The sequence below is a fragment of the Bison bison genome, unplaced genomic scaffold (genome assembly GCF_000754665.1).
Source record: "Bison bison bison isolate TAMUID 2011002044 unplaced genomic scaffold, Bison_UMD1.0 scf7180017864154, whole genome shotgun sequence".
Taxonomy (NCBI): domain Eukaryota; kingdom Metazoa; phylum Chordata; class Mammalia; order Artiodactyla; family Bovidae; genus Bison; species Bison bison.
Window position 1 is genome coordinate 832015 of NW_011494726.1, and position 16433 is coordinate 848447.

At 47.7% G+C, this 16433-nt stretch overlaps 1 protein-coding gene across 4 annotated transcripts in view; it reads right to left on the reverse strand.

Moving 5' to 3' along the window:
* Positions 1–4810: 4810 nt before the first annotated feature.
* GDAP1L1 (ganglioside induced differentiation associated protein 1-like 1) overlaps positions 4811–16433 on the reverse strand; it is a 23181-nt gene continuing 11558 nt past the window's right edge. For 2 of the 4 annotated variants that reach the window (XM_010841000.1, XM_010840999.1), the window contains 3 exons: positions 14163–14260; positions 13314–13428; positions 4838–5181 (listed from right to left, as the gene is read on the reverse strand). In XM_010841000.1, the coding sequence (XP_010839302.1) occupies positions 4838–5181; positions 13314–13428; positions 14163–14260 (557 nt within the window). Of the gene's footprint in view, positions 5182–13313; positions 13429–14162; positions 14261–16433 lie in introns of all 4 variants that reach the window. The other 2 variants (XM_010840998.1, XM_010841001.1) reach the window with 2 other exon arrangements.

Below are 16433 nucleotides of genomic sequence, written 5' to 3' on the forward strand. Positions count from 1 at the left end.
GTTTGAACGCTGTCCCCTTGGAGCTAAGCTAAGGGCTGCCTGGCCCTGGTTTCCAGGCTGCTTATTTGAGAGATTGGGCTGGGAGCCTTATCACTTCTCTGCCAGGGCATCGCTCCCTCGGGGTGTGTGTCTGAGTGCCCAGGAGGTGCGTAGGTGGGGTAGCCTGAGAGCTACTCTGATTAGTGTCTTAATTTCTAAAGCAAAGATATCAGGCCCCACCTGAGCACGCAGCTGTCACACTTTCCCAGCTCCACTCTTCTCATGCCTTTAAAAAAAATTTTTTTTAATTGCAGGATAATTGCCTTACAATGTTCTGTAGATTTCTGCCATACAACAAAGTGAATCAGCCATGAAGATCCCCTGGAGAGGGAAAGGGGCTACCCACTCCAGTATTCTTGCCTGGAAAATTCCATGAACAGAGGAGCTTGGTGGGCTACAGTCCAGGGGGCTCCAAAAGGTTGGAAAGGACTGAGCGCACATACACCCATGGATACGTGTGTCCCCTCCCTCTTGACATGGAGGGAACCTCCCTCCCAATCCCCCATCCCAGGGCTCTAAGTTGTTACAAAGTACCACCATGAGCTTCCTGTGTTATACTGCAACTTCCCACTAGCTATCTATTTTACATATTCTCATGCCTTCTTGCCTTCAGTTTGCATCTCCTGAGCATCTGCCAGGGATGGGAAGGGATGCAGGGCTGAATAGATGGGGGCATAAACTGACTCTTACCTGGAGTTATTAGAAGCCTTGAACTAGAAGAAGCAGACTGTTCAAATCCTGCCTTTCAATGCCTCAGCTGTGTGACCTTAGGCAAGTCACTTAACCTCTCTGGGCTTGTTATGCAACTATGAAACGGGGATGATTCTTTCTACATCGCTGGTCTTTGACTGGTTTAATGAGATCATAAGTTTTAAAATGTTGAGCTGAGAGATTTACTTTGGTGACTGTCTCTCTCAGAGGCCAGGACACTAACTTCTACATGTCCCCAGTAACCTGAACTGGCTTGGTGTCTTTAATATAATTTTTGAAATGCAGCATTAGGACTTCCCCATGGTCCAGTGGCTAAGACTCTGTACTCACAATGCAGGGGGCCTGGGTTCAATCCCTGGTCAGGGAATGAGATCCAGTATGCTGCAACTATGAGTCTGCATGCCGCAAACTCAAGATTCCGCATTACGCAATGAAGATCAAAGATCCCTTGTGCCACAGCTAAGACCAGGGCAGCCAAATAAATACATTTTAAAATGCAGCATTGACTAAAAATTAGTAACAACTAACATTTGTTGTGAACTTTTAAATCTGCTGCCTGATATTTTTAGTGAATTATCTCAGCTATAGTTCCCAACTAGGCCACAGAGGAAACAGGAAGGGCTTTGGCTTCATCCCAGCTCTGCCACTGTATTAGTCAGCTATTGCAGTAATAACCTCCAAACCTGATGATTTATGACAGCAAATGCTCACAGGTAGCTGCAGCTCTGCGGATATGGGCTGGCCTCAGTTGGTGAGCTCTGCTCCTGGCAAGCTGGACTTGGTCCCGGGCCACAAGCTGGGCTCGAGTCTGTTCTACTTTCATTCTAAGGTCCAAGTGAAAAACACAGCAACTGTAATACCTGGGGCTAGATTACCCTGGTGGTTCAGTGGTTAAGAATCCACCTGCCAATGCAGGGAAACCAGTTTGATCCTTGGTCTGGGAAGATTCCACATGCTGTGGGGCAATTAAATCCATGTGTTACAACTGAAACTGCACAGCCTGTGCTCCACAAGAGAAGCCACTGCAGTGAGAAGCCCACACCCTGCAACTAGAAAGTAGCCCCCGTTCGCCAAAACTAGAGAAACCTGGCACACAAAGACCCAGTGCAGCCAAACATAGGAAATTAATGAATTACTTTTTAAGAACATGTTTATAATACCAGGGGCCTGTTCTTCTTGTGATGAACACTGAGGCACCCACAGGGCACGTTTAAAGCCTCTGCTCCCATCACATCCTTCCACTAACAGTCCACTGGTCACATGGGCAATTCTCTCCGGCATGGAATATACTCCACCCATGGTGGGAGGTGCTACAAAGTCACATGTCAAGTGTTATGAATGTATAAACCTATTTGTTGTTTAGCTGCTAGGTGGTATCTGAATCTTTTGTGACCCCACGGATTGTAGCCTGCTCGGCTTCTCTGTCCCTGCGATTTCCCAGGCAAAAATACTGGAGTGGGTTGCCATTTCCTTCTCCAGGGAATCTTCCCCACCCAGAAATTGAGCCCAGGTCTTTTTTGTCTACCTGCATTGGCAGGTGGCTTCTTTACCCTTGAGCCACCAGGGAAGCCCATAAGCCCATTAAGGAATCCAACAATCCAATCTACCTCTTGTACCGAGGGTGCTAACTCTCTGAGCTGTTTCCTCATCAGTGAAACATGAGGAACCACACTGGGGACTTCCCTGGTGGTCCAGTGGCTGAGATTCCACGCTCCCCATGCAGGGAGCCCGGGTTCAACTTCTGGTCCTAGAACTAGATCCCACATGCTGCAACTAAAGAGCCACGTGCCGCAATGAAAACTGAAGACCCTTCATGCCACAACTAAGACCCGGTGCAGCCAAATAAACATATATGTGTGTGTGTAAAACAATGCTTTGCAGAGTTAGAAATAATTTCCGTGAACTTCCTAGTTCCTGATTAGGACTCAAAGGATGGCAGCTATTGTTATCAGCTCCATTGAGAGATGAGAAAACTAAGGTTTTTAGGCAATGTGGGCCCAGGTTGCAAGGGAAGAACCAAATAGGTCTTCAGAAATATGCTGTTGTGACCTGGGCAGTAGATTCTACGACTTTGGCAGCGAGCAGCTAATGAGCTGAAGACGATACAACCTTCAGCAGTCCTTACTGTCCTGCCCAACAGCAAAGAGACCTTCTCAACAGTGTAAACACTGGGGGCGCCCATTACCGCAGTCCTGGTGCTGGTGGTGGTGTCCGTCTTCACGACTAGACTGAGCTCTGACAGCCCCACCTCCTCTGCATCTCTGCATCCCTCCAAGGGACGCCAAAGGAGGCTCAGCAATGGAGGGATTCTGAGTAATCGTTTGCACGTTGACTCTTGTCCACACCCTAGCTCTCTCCATAATATTGCAAGATGGAATGGGAGTGGAAAAGGGCACTTGGCTCTCTAATTCACTCATAATGGGATCCTGACCAAACCAGGCATGTACCCATCCAAGGCTTCAGTTTCTGCATATGTAGAACAAGCAGGTGGGAGCTCACAGAGGCTTTGAGTCTACAGTTCTCGCCAGAAGTCTGTCTGTGCCTCTTCTCTTTCAGTTTCTCCTTATGATCTGTTCTCTCCTTCCTGAGCAATAGGCTGGCCAACCAGGACTACATTTCCCAGCCTCCTTTGCAGCTGGGTGAGACCCAGCAATTATATTCTTAGGCTTGAACCAAGATCCGAAGTCACCTGGCCCTCTTGAATAACGGGCCTTAAAATACTAGACAGATGCTCTAATATCCTCTCTATCCTTTCATATCAGATAAAACCTGGTCTCCCTAGCTCAAGCCTTGGGATCCCCCAAAGCCATCAGTCATTTCTTCCTTCTTTATAGAAGTGAAATGGTCAAAACTGGCGACAGAGTAGGGAGAGTCAGGTTCACAGAGTCTGAACGTTTTATCTTTACCCCTCTAGCCCTGAGGGGTACCCCTCTGACCTCTGGGAATGAGAGCTAGATGGACAGCTCAGGTTTACAAATGAAAAGCGGCGGCTCCTCCTGGATGCTTTATTGGGGGCTTTCGGTGGTTTTCAAGCATGAGCGGCAGTGACACTCAGAACCTTTCCCAACATGCAAAAGGCACAGGGAAGTGAGATGCCCCAGGGGCTGGCAGCGTGGATGCAGAGACACCCCCGCACCCCGACCCTTCGAGACATGGTGGGGCACGGAGGAAGCCCAGAGAGTGATGGGGAAGGCAGGCATTGACAGAGATGGCTTTGGCAGAGGCAGGAGAAGGGACCCCAGGACCATCCATCTCCAAACCCAACACTCTGGCCAGGAGAGATGGTCAACATGGCTTTTACTGAAAGTCCACCTCACATGGCGGGAAAACTCAACTCCAGGTGGGAAGAGGAGGATGGGATGGACGCTGCCTTCAGGAACTTCCGGTAAAGCGCCAGACCCAGCAGCACTCTGCTCAAATCAAGAGGGGAATGGGAGGGTGTGCTTGTGGCATCGGTCCCAGACACAGCCTCTGGTTGGATGTCACTGCCTTGGCTTCAGCCAGTGCTGACTCAGTTCAGGTCCAGGAGAAGAATGAAGCCCCTGAGCCGATCTTCAGGGGTCTCCCATGCGGGTCTCCGGGTCTCCAGCCCCACCCGGAAGTACCGCTTAGAAGAGTCGAGTCTTGATGTTGGCTTTGTCCTGTGGAAGAGTTTCCCTGGGCAAGAGGGAAGGGGAGGCGAGGGTCAGGCCCTCTGAGTCCCCAGCACCTCCCAGAATTTCGGCCCTATGAATGAAATGGCCTGGGACTCACCTCAGATCCCAACTAGTCCCCACAGTTCCATCTTGAGACCTTGAATCAAAACAAACAAAAAAAGGCATTCGTGTTTTTGTTTTTCCTTTCTCTCTCTCTTTCCCACTCATTCTTCTTCTCCTTTAGTAGAGCCGTGGCCTCAACTCACGGCACTGGCAATATCTACTTCTAAACTATGGAATGTTTTCACACTGACTCTAGAATTACTCCGAACAAGGGGTGGGAGGGGGCTCTCCAAGTTTTCGTGAGACCAGACGGTGTGTTACCGAGAGCTCGTGGGGAATCACACAGCACAGAGACACCGACAGTCAGACACCAAGCCCGGAGCCTGGCTTTAGATGTATTTTTTCTTGAGGTACCAGTAGGCAAAGTAGCCCATCCCTCCCAGGGAGCCCATGAGAAAGGACGCCCCAAAGAAAGATGGCGGCTTCCGCTTGACCAGCCGGAACGCGTTGGGGATGACCGCCGACAGCAGAGTGGTGTGGATGTCGCCCAGAACCTTCCGGAAGGCAAAGCGTTTCTGGACCCTCTCGAAGAAGGACTGCAGGTTGGGCCGGCTACCGTCTTCCCAGTATTTCTTGGACAGTCCCAGGAATTTGAGGCGGTGCAGGGTGGCTCCCAGGAGGACATCCGCAAGGGTGAAGGCACAGCCGCAGAGCCACAGCTCGCATTTCTGCCCTGGAGTGGAAGAACGACAAGATGGCGGTGGGGTGGGCTCAGCTTCTGTCCTCCCATAACTCCCTTCTCTCTCATCACTTAATGCCTCTGGCTTCTGTCTGCTGGCCACAGTGTTTCCCCAAGGTCACCCACTCCTGTACTTCTTTCATGATCTTGGCCATATGCATATACTTCCTATATTACTCTTTTCTTTTAAATCAGCTGACTTGTTAAATGCAAATATATGTATTTAGGGGCTTTCCAGGTGGCACAGGGGTAAAAGAATCCACCTGCCGATGGAGGAGATGTAAGAGGCCCAGGTGTGATCCCTAGGTCAGGAAGATTATTTAAACTCTGGACTCACATATCACACTGCTTATTTTCCAGCTCTACTTGTCTGTTCACTGGGTGTTTCAAACTGGACAAGTCCAAAACTGAATTCCTGATCATCACCCCAAATCCACCACATCAGTAACAGCACCTCCATCCATTCAGTTATTCAGGCCCAAAGCCTCATGACATATCGAATTCTTTTTGTTTCACACCCACATATACTTTGGCAGCAGTTCCCATCCACTTTACTTTCAAAAAACATCCAACGTTGGATGTTACCTCCACTGTTACCACCCTGGTCCTAACAATCGTTATCTTTTGCCTTTGACTCCCTAGAGTCTATTCTCAGCACAGTCGTCAGAGGAATCCCATTAAACTTAAGTCAGATCATGTCCTTCTCTCTGATCAAAGCCCTGTAATGACTCCCTGTCATGGTCAGAGTAAAAGTTGAGGCTCTGGGCTTCCCTGGTGGCTCAGTGGTAAAGACCTCACCTGACAATGCAGGGGACATGCGTTTGATCCCTAGTCTGGGATGATTCCACATGCCACGGGCAACTAAGCCTGTGTGCCACAACTACTGAAGCCTGAGCACCCACTTACCTAAGCTTCGCGACGAGAAGCCGCCACGAGAAGCCTGCGCACCAAAATTAGAGAGCAGCTCCTACTTACTGCAGCTAGATAAAGCCTATTCACAGCAATGAAGACCCAGTGCAGTCAAGGATTAATTAATTAATAATTTAAGACATTTAAAATGTGTATCTGGTGGTATGTTCCGTGGGTCACAAAGAGTCAGACACAACTGAGCATGTGTGCTGGTCATGAAGATGTGATAAGACACAATGTCTTCCCTCAAGAGGTTCATGGTTTCATGGGAGGAGGAGCTAAAATGTAATGAAGGTTCTGATCAAAAGTTTGTTCTTGACTATGGAACCTTCCAGATGCTCATGAGACTTCCGAGGAGAGATGATATGTCTGCAGTTAGAGGCACAGGTGCGTGGCATAATCAAGGGCATGAGTGGAGACAGAGCTGAGAACGGGACCAAGGGCGGAGCTTTGGGGGCATCATGATTGAAATCTTGGGCAACAAGAAGCAACCAGAGAAGCAGCATGAAAGGAGCAGCCTATGGGGTGGGAGATGACCCAGGAAAGGGCAGTGCCCTAGAAGCCAAGATAAGAAAGTGTGCCAGGGAGAGAGGGCTCAGCTGAGGTCAGACGCTGCCGGAAGGTCACCGAAGGGGAGGCTGAGACCTGGAGATTGCATTTGGTGGCTGCTGACCTTGACAAGAACAGCTGGAGTAGATGCTGACAATGAAAGATGAAAGCCTGGCTGGAGGGAGTCCAAGAGAGAAAGGGAGGAAGGGAAATGGAGACGTTGAGCAAAAGTCACCCTTCAAAGAGTTCTGCTGTAATGGGAAGGATACACCGATACTATGAGATGGGTCAAGAGTGTTTTCGTAAATTGGAAGAAAAAAAAAAAACGCTGATGGGAATGATTGAGCCAAGAGGGGAAGAGACACTACAGGAGAAGTGGAGAGAATTGCTGCTGCGGTTGTCCTTGAGTGGATGAGCGTGGGTGGCATCAGTACACAGGGAAGGGACTGGGCTTAGCTGGTTCAAGAACAGTTCATCCTTGGTAACAAGAGGGAGTACAGCACTGTCTTTCAAGACATCTAAGCTTCTAATTCTAAGTTTCAAATGTAAGACATCCACCTGAGAGAGAACAAATGATGCCAATTAAACTACTGAGAACCTTCCAATTTCAGGGATGTTGACATGTAATTTAACAAAGATGCATCTTAGAATCGATAAAATACAGTGTATATACAGGCACTAGGACTGGTGGGAGGGTAGCTATGGGGGTGAGTTGAGAGTGAGGATGTGGGAGAAGCAGCTGGAGGGTTCAGGAGAAAGGAGAGGTAGTAAATCGCCATCTGAAGAGGAGGCAGTGGGAGGTCTGGGGCAGCAGGAAGGCCATCTAAGGTTAGTGGTCATGAGTTCAAAATGAGACCTGCCAGGGACTTCCCTGGTGGTCCAGTGGCTAAGACTCTGCATTCCCAATGCAGGGGGCCCAGGTTGAATTCCTGATCAAGGAAGTAGATCCCACATGCTGCAACTAAGAGTTCGAATGCTGCAAATGAAGATACCACATGTGGCACCAAAGATTACATGTGCTGTAACCAAGACTTGGCACAGCCAAATAAATAATCATAAAAAAGAAAGAAATAAAGATCAGCCACCATCCTTGTACATTCCTCCAGCCATGTTTAGGCTCCTGAGTATAGGCTGAATAGGTGGAGAATGGTCTGAGGTTTTGAAAGCAGTTCGATTCCTGGGTTGGGAAGGTCTGCTGGAGAAGGGAAAAAGCTACTCACTCCAGTATTCTGGCCTGGAGAATTCCATGGACTGTATAGTCCATGGGGTCAACCTAGACATCACATTAAAAAGCAGAGACATTACTTGGCCAACAAAAGTCCGTCTAGTCAAAGTTATGGTTTTCCCAGTAGTCATGTATGGATGTGAGAGTTGGACTATAATATAGAAACCTGAGTGCCAAAGAATTGATGCTTTTGAACTGCGGTGTTGGAGAATACTCTTGAGAGTCCCTTGGACTGCAAGGAGATCCAACCAGTCCATCCTAAAGGAAATAAGTCCTGAATATTCATTGGAAGGACTGATACTGAAGCTGAACTCCAATACTTTGGCCACCTGATGCAAAGAACTGACTCTTTAGAAAAGACCCTGATGCTGAGAAAGATTAAAGGCAGGAGGAGAAGGGGCGAGAGAGGATGAGATGTTTGGATGGCATCACTGGCTTGATGGACGTGAGTTTGAGCAAGCTCCGTGAGTTGGTGATGGACAGGGAGGCCTAGTGAGCTGCAGTCCATGGGGTCGCAAAGAATCGGACACAACTGAGTGATTGAACTGAAATGAACTGAACTGAGGTTTTGCAAAGTGTGATGAAGTAGGAGAGGGATAAGGGAGCTGAAGGTGCAGACAAGGGGCTGTTAATAATGATGGATCAGGGAGTTACTGCTGTGTAAGAAGACGGGTAAGATCATGATCAGGGTGACGGACAGTGAGAGGAGGCAGGACCAGGGGATGGAAGTGCCGGAGTACGCACTGGATAAGTGTAGATAGATTTGAGAACAGGACCAGGGACTAAGCCGTGGGACACGCCAAGGTTTAGATATTGGGCAACGAGAGGAACTAGTGATGGCGCACAAGAAGGCACGATCTGTGAGGCACGAGACGAACCAGGAGAGTGTGGTTTCATTTCCTTAATCCACACATCAATCCAATCAAATAGGTGCCATTATTATCCCTGTTTCACAGGTGAGGGAATTTGAGGCCCAGAGAGGTTAAGTAACTTAGTAGAAGCCACACAGCTAGTAAGTGGCAGAGTGTGGATTTGAACCCAGGCCTTCTGGTTCCAGAGCCTGTGCTTATAACCACTGCATTAAGCTGCTTCTTTCTATGTGCAAATACACACATCTGTATGTATTTCTACAGACACACAATCCCCTTTCAATGGGTGCATTTTGATTTGGGTCTGTGTGTGGACCTATGTGTCTGCAACCTGCATGGTGTGTATGTTTAGCCATGTGAATGCCTGCTCAGATCCGTGCAGCTGATTGTGTATAGGCATGTAGACAGCTGCACACGTGGGTGCCTGTGTCCATGAAGTGGGCTGGATTACCACATGCATGAGTGAAGAGTACACTCACGTACATCTGGTGTTTGCCTGCAGACAGATGTTTGCAAACATGTACATGTGCGTCACTATTTAAGAATGTCCATTCCTGGGACTTCCCTGGTGTTCCAGTGGCTAAGTCTCTGCACTCCCAATGCAGAGGGTCCCAGGTTCGATCCTTGGTCAGGGAACTAGATCCCGGGTGCCACAGCTAAGTGTTCACATGCAGCAACTAAAGATCTCGCATGTGGTAATGAAGATTGGAGATCCCACATGGTGCAACTAAAGACCCAGTGCAGCCAAATAAGTAATAAAATAGAATGTCTTTCCATAAAGAAGAGAGAAAATAAACTAGTGGTTGGACTTTCCTGGTCGTCCAGTGGTTAAGAATCTGCTTGCCAGTGCAGGGGACACGGGTTCAATCCCTAGTCCCAGCATATCCCACATGCTGTGGAGCAATTAAGCCCGTGCACCACAACTACTGAACTCACAGGCCCTGGAGCCCTCGAGCTGCAGCGAGAAGCCACCGCAGTGAGAAGCCTGTGCACAGCAACTAGTGAAAGCCCACTTGCAGCAGTGAAGACCCAGAGCAGCCAAAAACAGCTAATTAATTAATTGAAGAAAACCCTAGTGGTTACCAAAGGGGAGAAGGAAGCGGGAGGGGCAAATTAGGGGTATGGGATTAAGAGATGCAAATTACTATGTATCGCATAGATAAGCAAAAAAGATTACACTGTATAGCACAGGCAATTATGGCCATTACCCTGTAAAGACTTTTGATGGAGTATAATCTGTAAAAATACTGAGTTACTATGCTGTATACCTGAAACTGACTTCCCTGGTGGCTCAGAAGGTAAATTGCCTGAAACTAATATAACGTTGCCTGCAACTAATATAATGTTGCGGATCAACTATACTTCAATTTAAAAAGAAAAAGAAAAAATATGTCCAAGATTACTTGATACTTACCTCTTTTGTGGAGCCCACTTTTCTTCCCCTTGAATATGGGCTGTATTTAATGACTGGCTTTGAATGAACAGAATGTGGCAGAAGTGATAGAATGACTTTCAAGGGTAGATCATAAAAGATAATGTGGCTTCTGCTGCTTCTATCTCTCTGGGGTTACTCACTCAGGGGAAAACCAGCTGCCATGTTGTGAATAAACTCAAGCAGCCCTAATAAGATGCCCACGTAGGAACTGAGGTCTCCTGCCATCAGCCACTGAGGAACTGAGACCTCTAGTCAAGACCCACGTGAATGAGCAATCTCCGATCCTTCAGCTCAAAGTGCTGCAGCCCCAGCCAACAGCTGGACTGCAGCCTGCATCATGCAACCCCAAATTAGAACCACTCAGCCAAGCTGCTCCAAAATTCCTGATCCACAGAAAAATGTGTGCTATGACAAAAGCTTTTTGTTTAAGCTGCTGAGTTTGGGAACAGTTTGGTATAAGCAATAAATAACTTATTAGCAGGTCTTGATGCGTCTTTCTCTCTCCACTATCCTCTACATGACATTATCCAATTCTATAACTTGAATCACAACATATATGGGAATTCCCTAACGGTTTAGTGGTTAGAACTCCATGCTTTCGCTGCCAAGGGCATGGGTTCAATCACTGGTCAGGGAACTAAGATCCTACAAGCCACATGGCCAAAATAAGTAAATAAATAACAAAACCAAAAAACCCATGGATATGCTGAAGACTCGCAAATTTCCATCCCCAAATTCTGGCCTCTCCTTTGAAAGTCAGACTGGAATATCTGATAGCTTATGTGACATGCCCTCTTGGGTGCTGCAAAAGCATCTCAAACTCACTGTGTCCCAAACTGGACTCTTGAGTCCCCCTTGCCCATATCAGGAAACGGTATCATCAGTAACTCAGACCAAGACCTCAGAAGTCCTCTTAGATTCCTTTCTCCCCTCTTACTCCCCACCCTTCCCCTGACATCCTCAACCTTTCAGCAAGTTGCTGCCCATTTTAATCTCCAAAATACCTCTGGAGTCTTTCATGCCTTCTATCTTCACGGCCACCACCTCAGTCCTAGCCACCACCATCTCATCTGTGCTTCTGTCTCCCGTGAAACCCACTGAAAGTGAAATCAGAACACTTCATCCCAAGGAGACTGCAGAAACAGCCACAAATTCCTCCTATTCTTGCAGGCATGCCCCTACGCAAAGGCTTTACTGATCCTGCCACCAAGAGGAAGAATCCAACCCTCCACCCGTTAAATCCTAGCTCTGCTGTGTCACTTGCTTTAGCCAACGGGGCTTTAGTCAATGTGATACAAGAAGATGCTTAACATGTGTTTGCACACTCTTGCTGCTCTCAAAATCCCTGTGACCATCATTTGACTTAGTCTTGCTTAGCCTTCCAGATGATGGGCAACATGTAGTCCAGCTAAGTCCACTGGCCCCTGAACACTCTTCCGTAATAGCCCTTCTTCAGCACCCTCTGAGATAGAAATGAGGAAATTCCTTCTTGAGGTATCAGGTTGGTCAAAAAAGTTCATTCAGGTTTTTCCATAATATCATGTGGACAAACCCGAATGAACTTTTTGGCCAACTCAACATATATTCTTTTTACTCATTTAGCCATACAGCACTTTTTTTGTAGAAAGGATTTATGACAGTTGGTTTCAGCACACATGACCTTGTCCCTGTTTAGGACCTTAGGTACTTGTGTGTGCCTTGCACTTGGAGCCTCAGCTGTGAAGTGCTGGATGAACACTGGACCCAACAAAAGGGAAGCTGTTCTTGTCCTAACTATGCCATTTAAGAGCTGTGTGACCTTGAGCAAGTCACTTTACCTCTCTGAGCCTCAGTTTTCTCATCTGAAGAATGCACATGTCTTTAGCTGTCACATGCAATAAACTAGTTTGTTCTAAACACTGTGCTGAGTGCTTTTCACTTTTTAAAGAGTTCAACAGGATGGAGTTAAGGTTTTAAATTGTACTATTACCATCCTACTTCGGGCTTCCCTGGTGGCTCAGAGGTAAAGAATCCACCTGCAGTGCAGGAGCCACAGAGGATGTGGTTTGATCCCTGGGAAGATTGCCTGGAGGAGGACATGGCAACCTGCTCCAGTATTCTTGCCCGGAGAATCCCATGGACAGAGGAGCCTGGCAGGCCACAGTCCATGGGGCTGCAAAGAGTCAGATAAGACTGAAGTGACTGTGCACGTTCACACACATCCTGTTTCACAGATGAGGAAACTGAAGCTCCAACAGGGAAAGAAACTTGTCCAAGTCACACAGTATAGGCAGCAAAGCTGGAACCCTAATTTGAATCTGTCTGACTCTACACCTATCTTTTAGAATACTGTGCTCCACAACCTCTCCAAATACACAGACATCTATGTGTGTGTGTGTGAAGCTGTAAGTGTAGCAATGCAAGTTGCATGGCTTCCACAAATTTGCATTGTTGAGGAGACCAGACTAACAGGCCACCTAAAATAGAGCAAAATGGGAAAGTCCAGAATGAAATTTGAAGAAGGTGATGGCAAAGATGGTGGATAAATGAAGACAAGGAGCAGAGTGGTATGGAGAGGGTACTCCAGCCTGGAAGAGTGGCAGGTGCAAAGATTTGGAGGGTGGAAATGAGGCTGGCATGCTTAGAGTCCCAAGAAGAGACGCACTTGAGAATAGAAAGAGTCAAGATCAGAGAGTCGAGGTGAGCCTAGATGTATGGCTACAGCATGAAGGAGCCATAACACATAATACATCCTTCAGTGGGGGAAAGGTGAGGTGGTATACGGGATAATGGTCACCACCATCACTACCATCATCATCATCATTAACCTTTATTAAATACCTACTGTGTGCGAAACGCTGATCTAAGCATTCTACATGTATAATTTCATGCAGTGTCTCAGCATCTCTCTGAAGTAGGTCTTATTATTATCCCCACTTTATAGACAGGGAACTGAGGTTCAGGGAGGTGAAATACCTGGCCCAGGGCCATTCAACTAGCAAGTGGCCAACCTAGGACTTAAACCTAGGTTTTCTGACTCCATGGCCCATGATCCTAACCACCTGGACAGTCCTCTGAGATCTTTGGGGAAAAGATGCTGAGACAGACAGGGTGGGCTGGATGTGCTCCAGCACTCACGTACCCCAGAACTGGCACCCACCCTCGTTCTCAAGCTTCCTCTTCTCCAGCTCAGCCTCGATCTGGTCCAGAACCATGGCCAGCTCCCCCAGGATCTTCTTCAGGTAGCTCACGTCATCGTGTTCCAAGATCTTGGCCTGTGGGCAGGACAGGCAAGAGCTAGAGGAGCTGAATTGGCTTCAATAGGGCAAAGATGAGCAGGGATGGAAGAATCTTGGTCCAAACCCCCTTCTGCCAAACCCAGTCTCCAAATAATCCCTCAAGGGTATTGGATACCCCAACATTACAAAGCATCCTCATCTGCTGCTCACAGCAGTCTAGTGAGCTTAGCTGTCCTGACCAGATCCCTTTCATGGGTGTAAAAGCTGGTTGATAGTGGCTCAAAGCTGCCCCTTCTCCAGAGAACTGCTTTTGGCCAAAAAGGAGTTTCCTGGAAATATTTGAGAAATACTTGGGCCAATGGCTAATACAAGGGTATAAAAGTTTATCCCTTTGTTCAAGGTGACTTTGTGGTACCCTTTAAGGTCCAGAGCAGGTGAACTTGGATCCTTCTTCATTCCTACCCCATCCTTACCGGGTTCTCCTTAAAGCACTCCCTCAATACTACATTTACCCAAGAACCTCAATACAAAGCTCTGCTCTTACAGACACAACTGAAGACACGAGGAAAGGGAGGCTGCAGGGGCACAGTGACTTGCTCAAGGTCAAAGAGCCAGTAAGTGACAGAGGAGACAGGATTGGAAAAGCAAGCCAGTGGTTTTCCTATTTCAGGTCATCAAATGATTTCTACTTAGAACCAGCTTCTCCCAGTTCTTCTCTTCCATGGAAAAGACGATGGGAGAGGGGAATGAGCAGACCTAGGGGCACTCACCATGAGCTTCTTCTGTTTAGAAAGGTAGGGCTCAGAGAGCTGGGGCTCCTCTTCATGGTCCAATTTCATGAGGTCTGTGGTGGCGTTGGCTAAATGTCCTGGGGAAAAAATAGGAAAGGTCCCATTCATCTGATACCTGGTGCTTTTCCTTTCCCTTCCCCCACACCTTGGACTAGGTCCCACTCAAACACTAGTCTGGAAAGTAACAATATCAACAGGCATAACCAGCAGACACTATGTCACTTCAGGCCAGGACATAGGGATGGATGAGATGCCATCCTGCCTTAGGCTCAGGCTAGTGGGAGAGACAGACCCTTAACAGATATCTATGACATAGCATGGCCAACCTCTAATGAAGAAGGAATGGATACTGTGGGACCCAGAGGGCACAAGGTATCAAGAAAGCTCAAGGAGGAGGAGACTCTGGGGGATGAGTAGGAGTCTGGCCGGAAATGAATATCACCCTAAATCTGGACAAGCTCCTATTTCAGTTTACATTTCCCCCACCCCTTTCTGTAGTGAATAAACAAGTTCAGAGAGGCTAAATAATGTAACACAACTAGTAAACAACAAGCAGAGATTTTGAAGCTGGATCTGTCTGATTCTCAGTCTGGTGCTCACTCACTGTAACCCACAAGGAAAAACTTGTTCAGTTAAAAAAACGAAAAATCATGAGAGCTGGGTGTCCACTTTTGGTGAGGGAAATTCCCTGAAGATATAGGGACATACTGACCGTGTTTTCTGGGAAAACTGGCTTTTTAAAGATGCCAAAAAGGCCAGTGATGGAACATGGGGAAGTGATGGAACTCAAGGCAGCACCGTGAGAATTATTCTTAATGAGAGAGAGGAACTGTCCTGTAATCTACCTTTAAAAGTCTAACTGTGAGCCATGGGTTTTACAAGAGGTGGTGGAAAGATTAAGTGGGATAAGATCCTGTGGAACAGATTCCATGTGTGAGGCAGAATTTCTCCAGAATTCTTAGCCAGTAAGTCTGGGACACACAGTGGGTCAGGTGTGCGTAAACCTGACCTCCCTTCTCCCCTGAGCCCCAACTCCATTTGGATATCTCTTGGGCTCCTCAAACTCACCCTCACCCAACCAACCCCATCATTTTCTCTGCTTCACCTGCTGCTTGTTTGCATACTCCCCAAACTGCAGCACGCTTGCCCCACACAAAGCCAAGCCAGATGCCTGGGCATGCATGTGTGCTAAGTCACTTCATTGCAACCCAATGGACCGGAGCCTGCCGGGCTCCTCTGTCCATGGGGTTCTCAGGCAAGAATACTGGAGAGGGTGGCCATGCCCTTCTCCAGTGGATCTTCCTGACCCAGGGATCGAACCCATGTCTCTTGGTACTCGCTGAATGTCCAGATCATTCCAAACCTCTAGGCCTTTGCTCTGACTGCTTCTTCTTCCTGGAAGGGCCTTCTCCTGTATTCCTGAAACTCCCCTTCCAGATCCAGCTCAAGATCACCTCTTCTATGAAGCCCTTCCTGATCCTCTAGGTCTCTTTGTCCTCTAGCATATGCTGTACAGATTTCCAGAGAATGCAAACACATTAATCAGCTGCCATTACACAAATCTATTCATACTGTGGTCTATGTGAAAAGTGCCCCCCTGACTTGTGCAGTGCACAACATGTACTGCTGCACATGGACATTTTGATGCCAGTGTACTTATCTCTGGATGTGCATGTCCCCCACCAGAACCCAAGTATCTGGAGAACAGTGAATATATCTGATTCATCTCTGTTCCCTCAAAACCAGTACAGGCATGGCACAGAAGTTTATGAATGAATGAATGGAATAGAATGAGAAAATAAATGAGTGACTGCAATTGTTCAGCTTCTGCTTCTGAGGTTTCACTGTCCACCATCCCATCTCCTGGCCTGATATCAGCAAGCACACTTCCCAGATCTTTCAGCTATGGGGCTATATTAAGTCTCATCGATGTTTTATGAGTTTGAAGTTCAAGGACAGTATCTTCTCCTCTTGCCAGTCACCCAAGGCTCCCCATGTGGCTTTCTTTAGACCCCACGAGGGCAGACCAGGCCAAGGAAAGACATTTGACTAATTGGGATGGGGGAGGGGTCACTGCAGGATGACTTCTGCATCCTGTGAGGTCCTTCCTCTCTCCCTCAGCTGGGCTGGAGTCTTGAGATCCTCTCTGCACCCCAGTGCCTTCTGTTGCTGTTGCTGTTAAGTCGCTTCAGTTGTGGCCGACTTTGTGCGACCCCACAGACGGCAGCCCACCAGGCTCCCCTGTCCCCA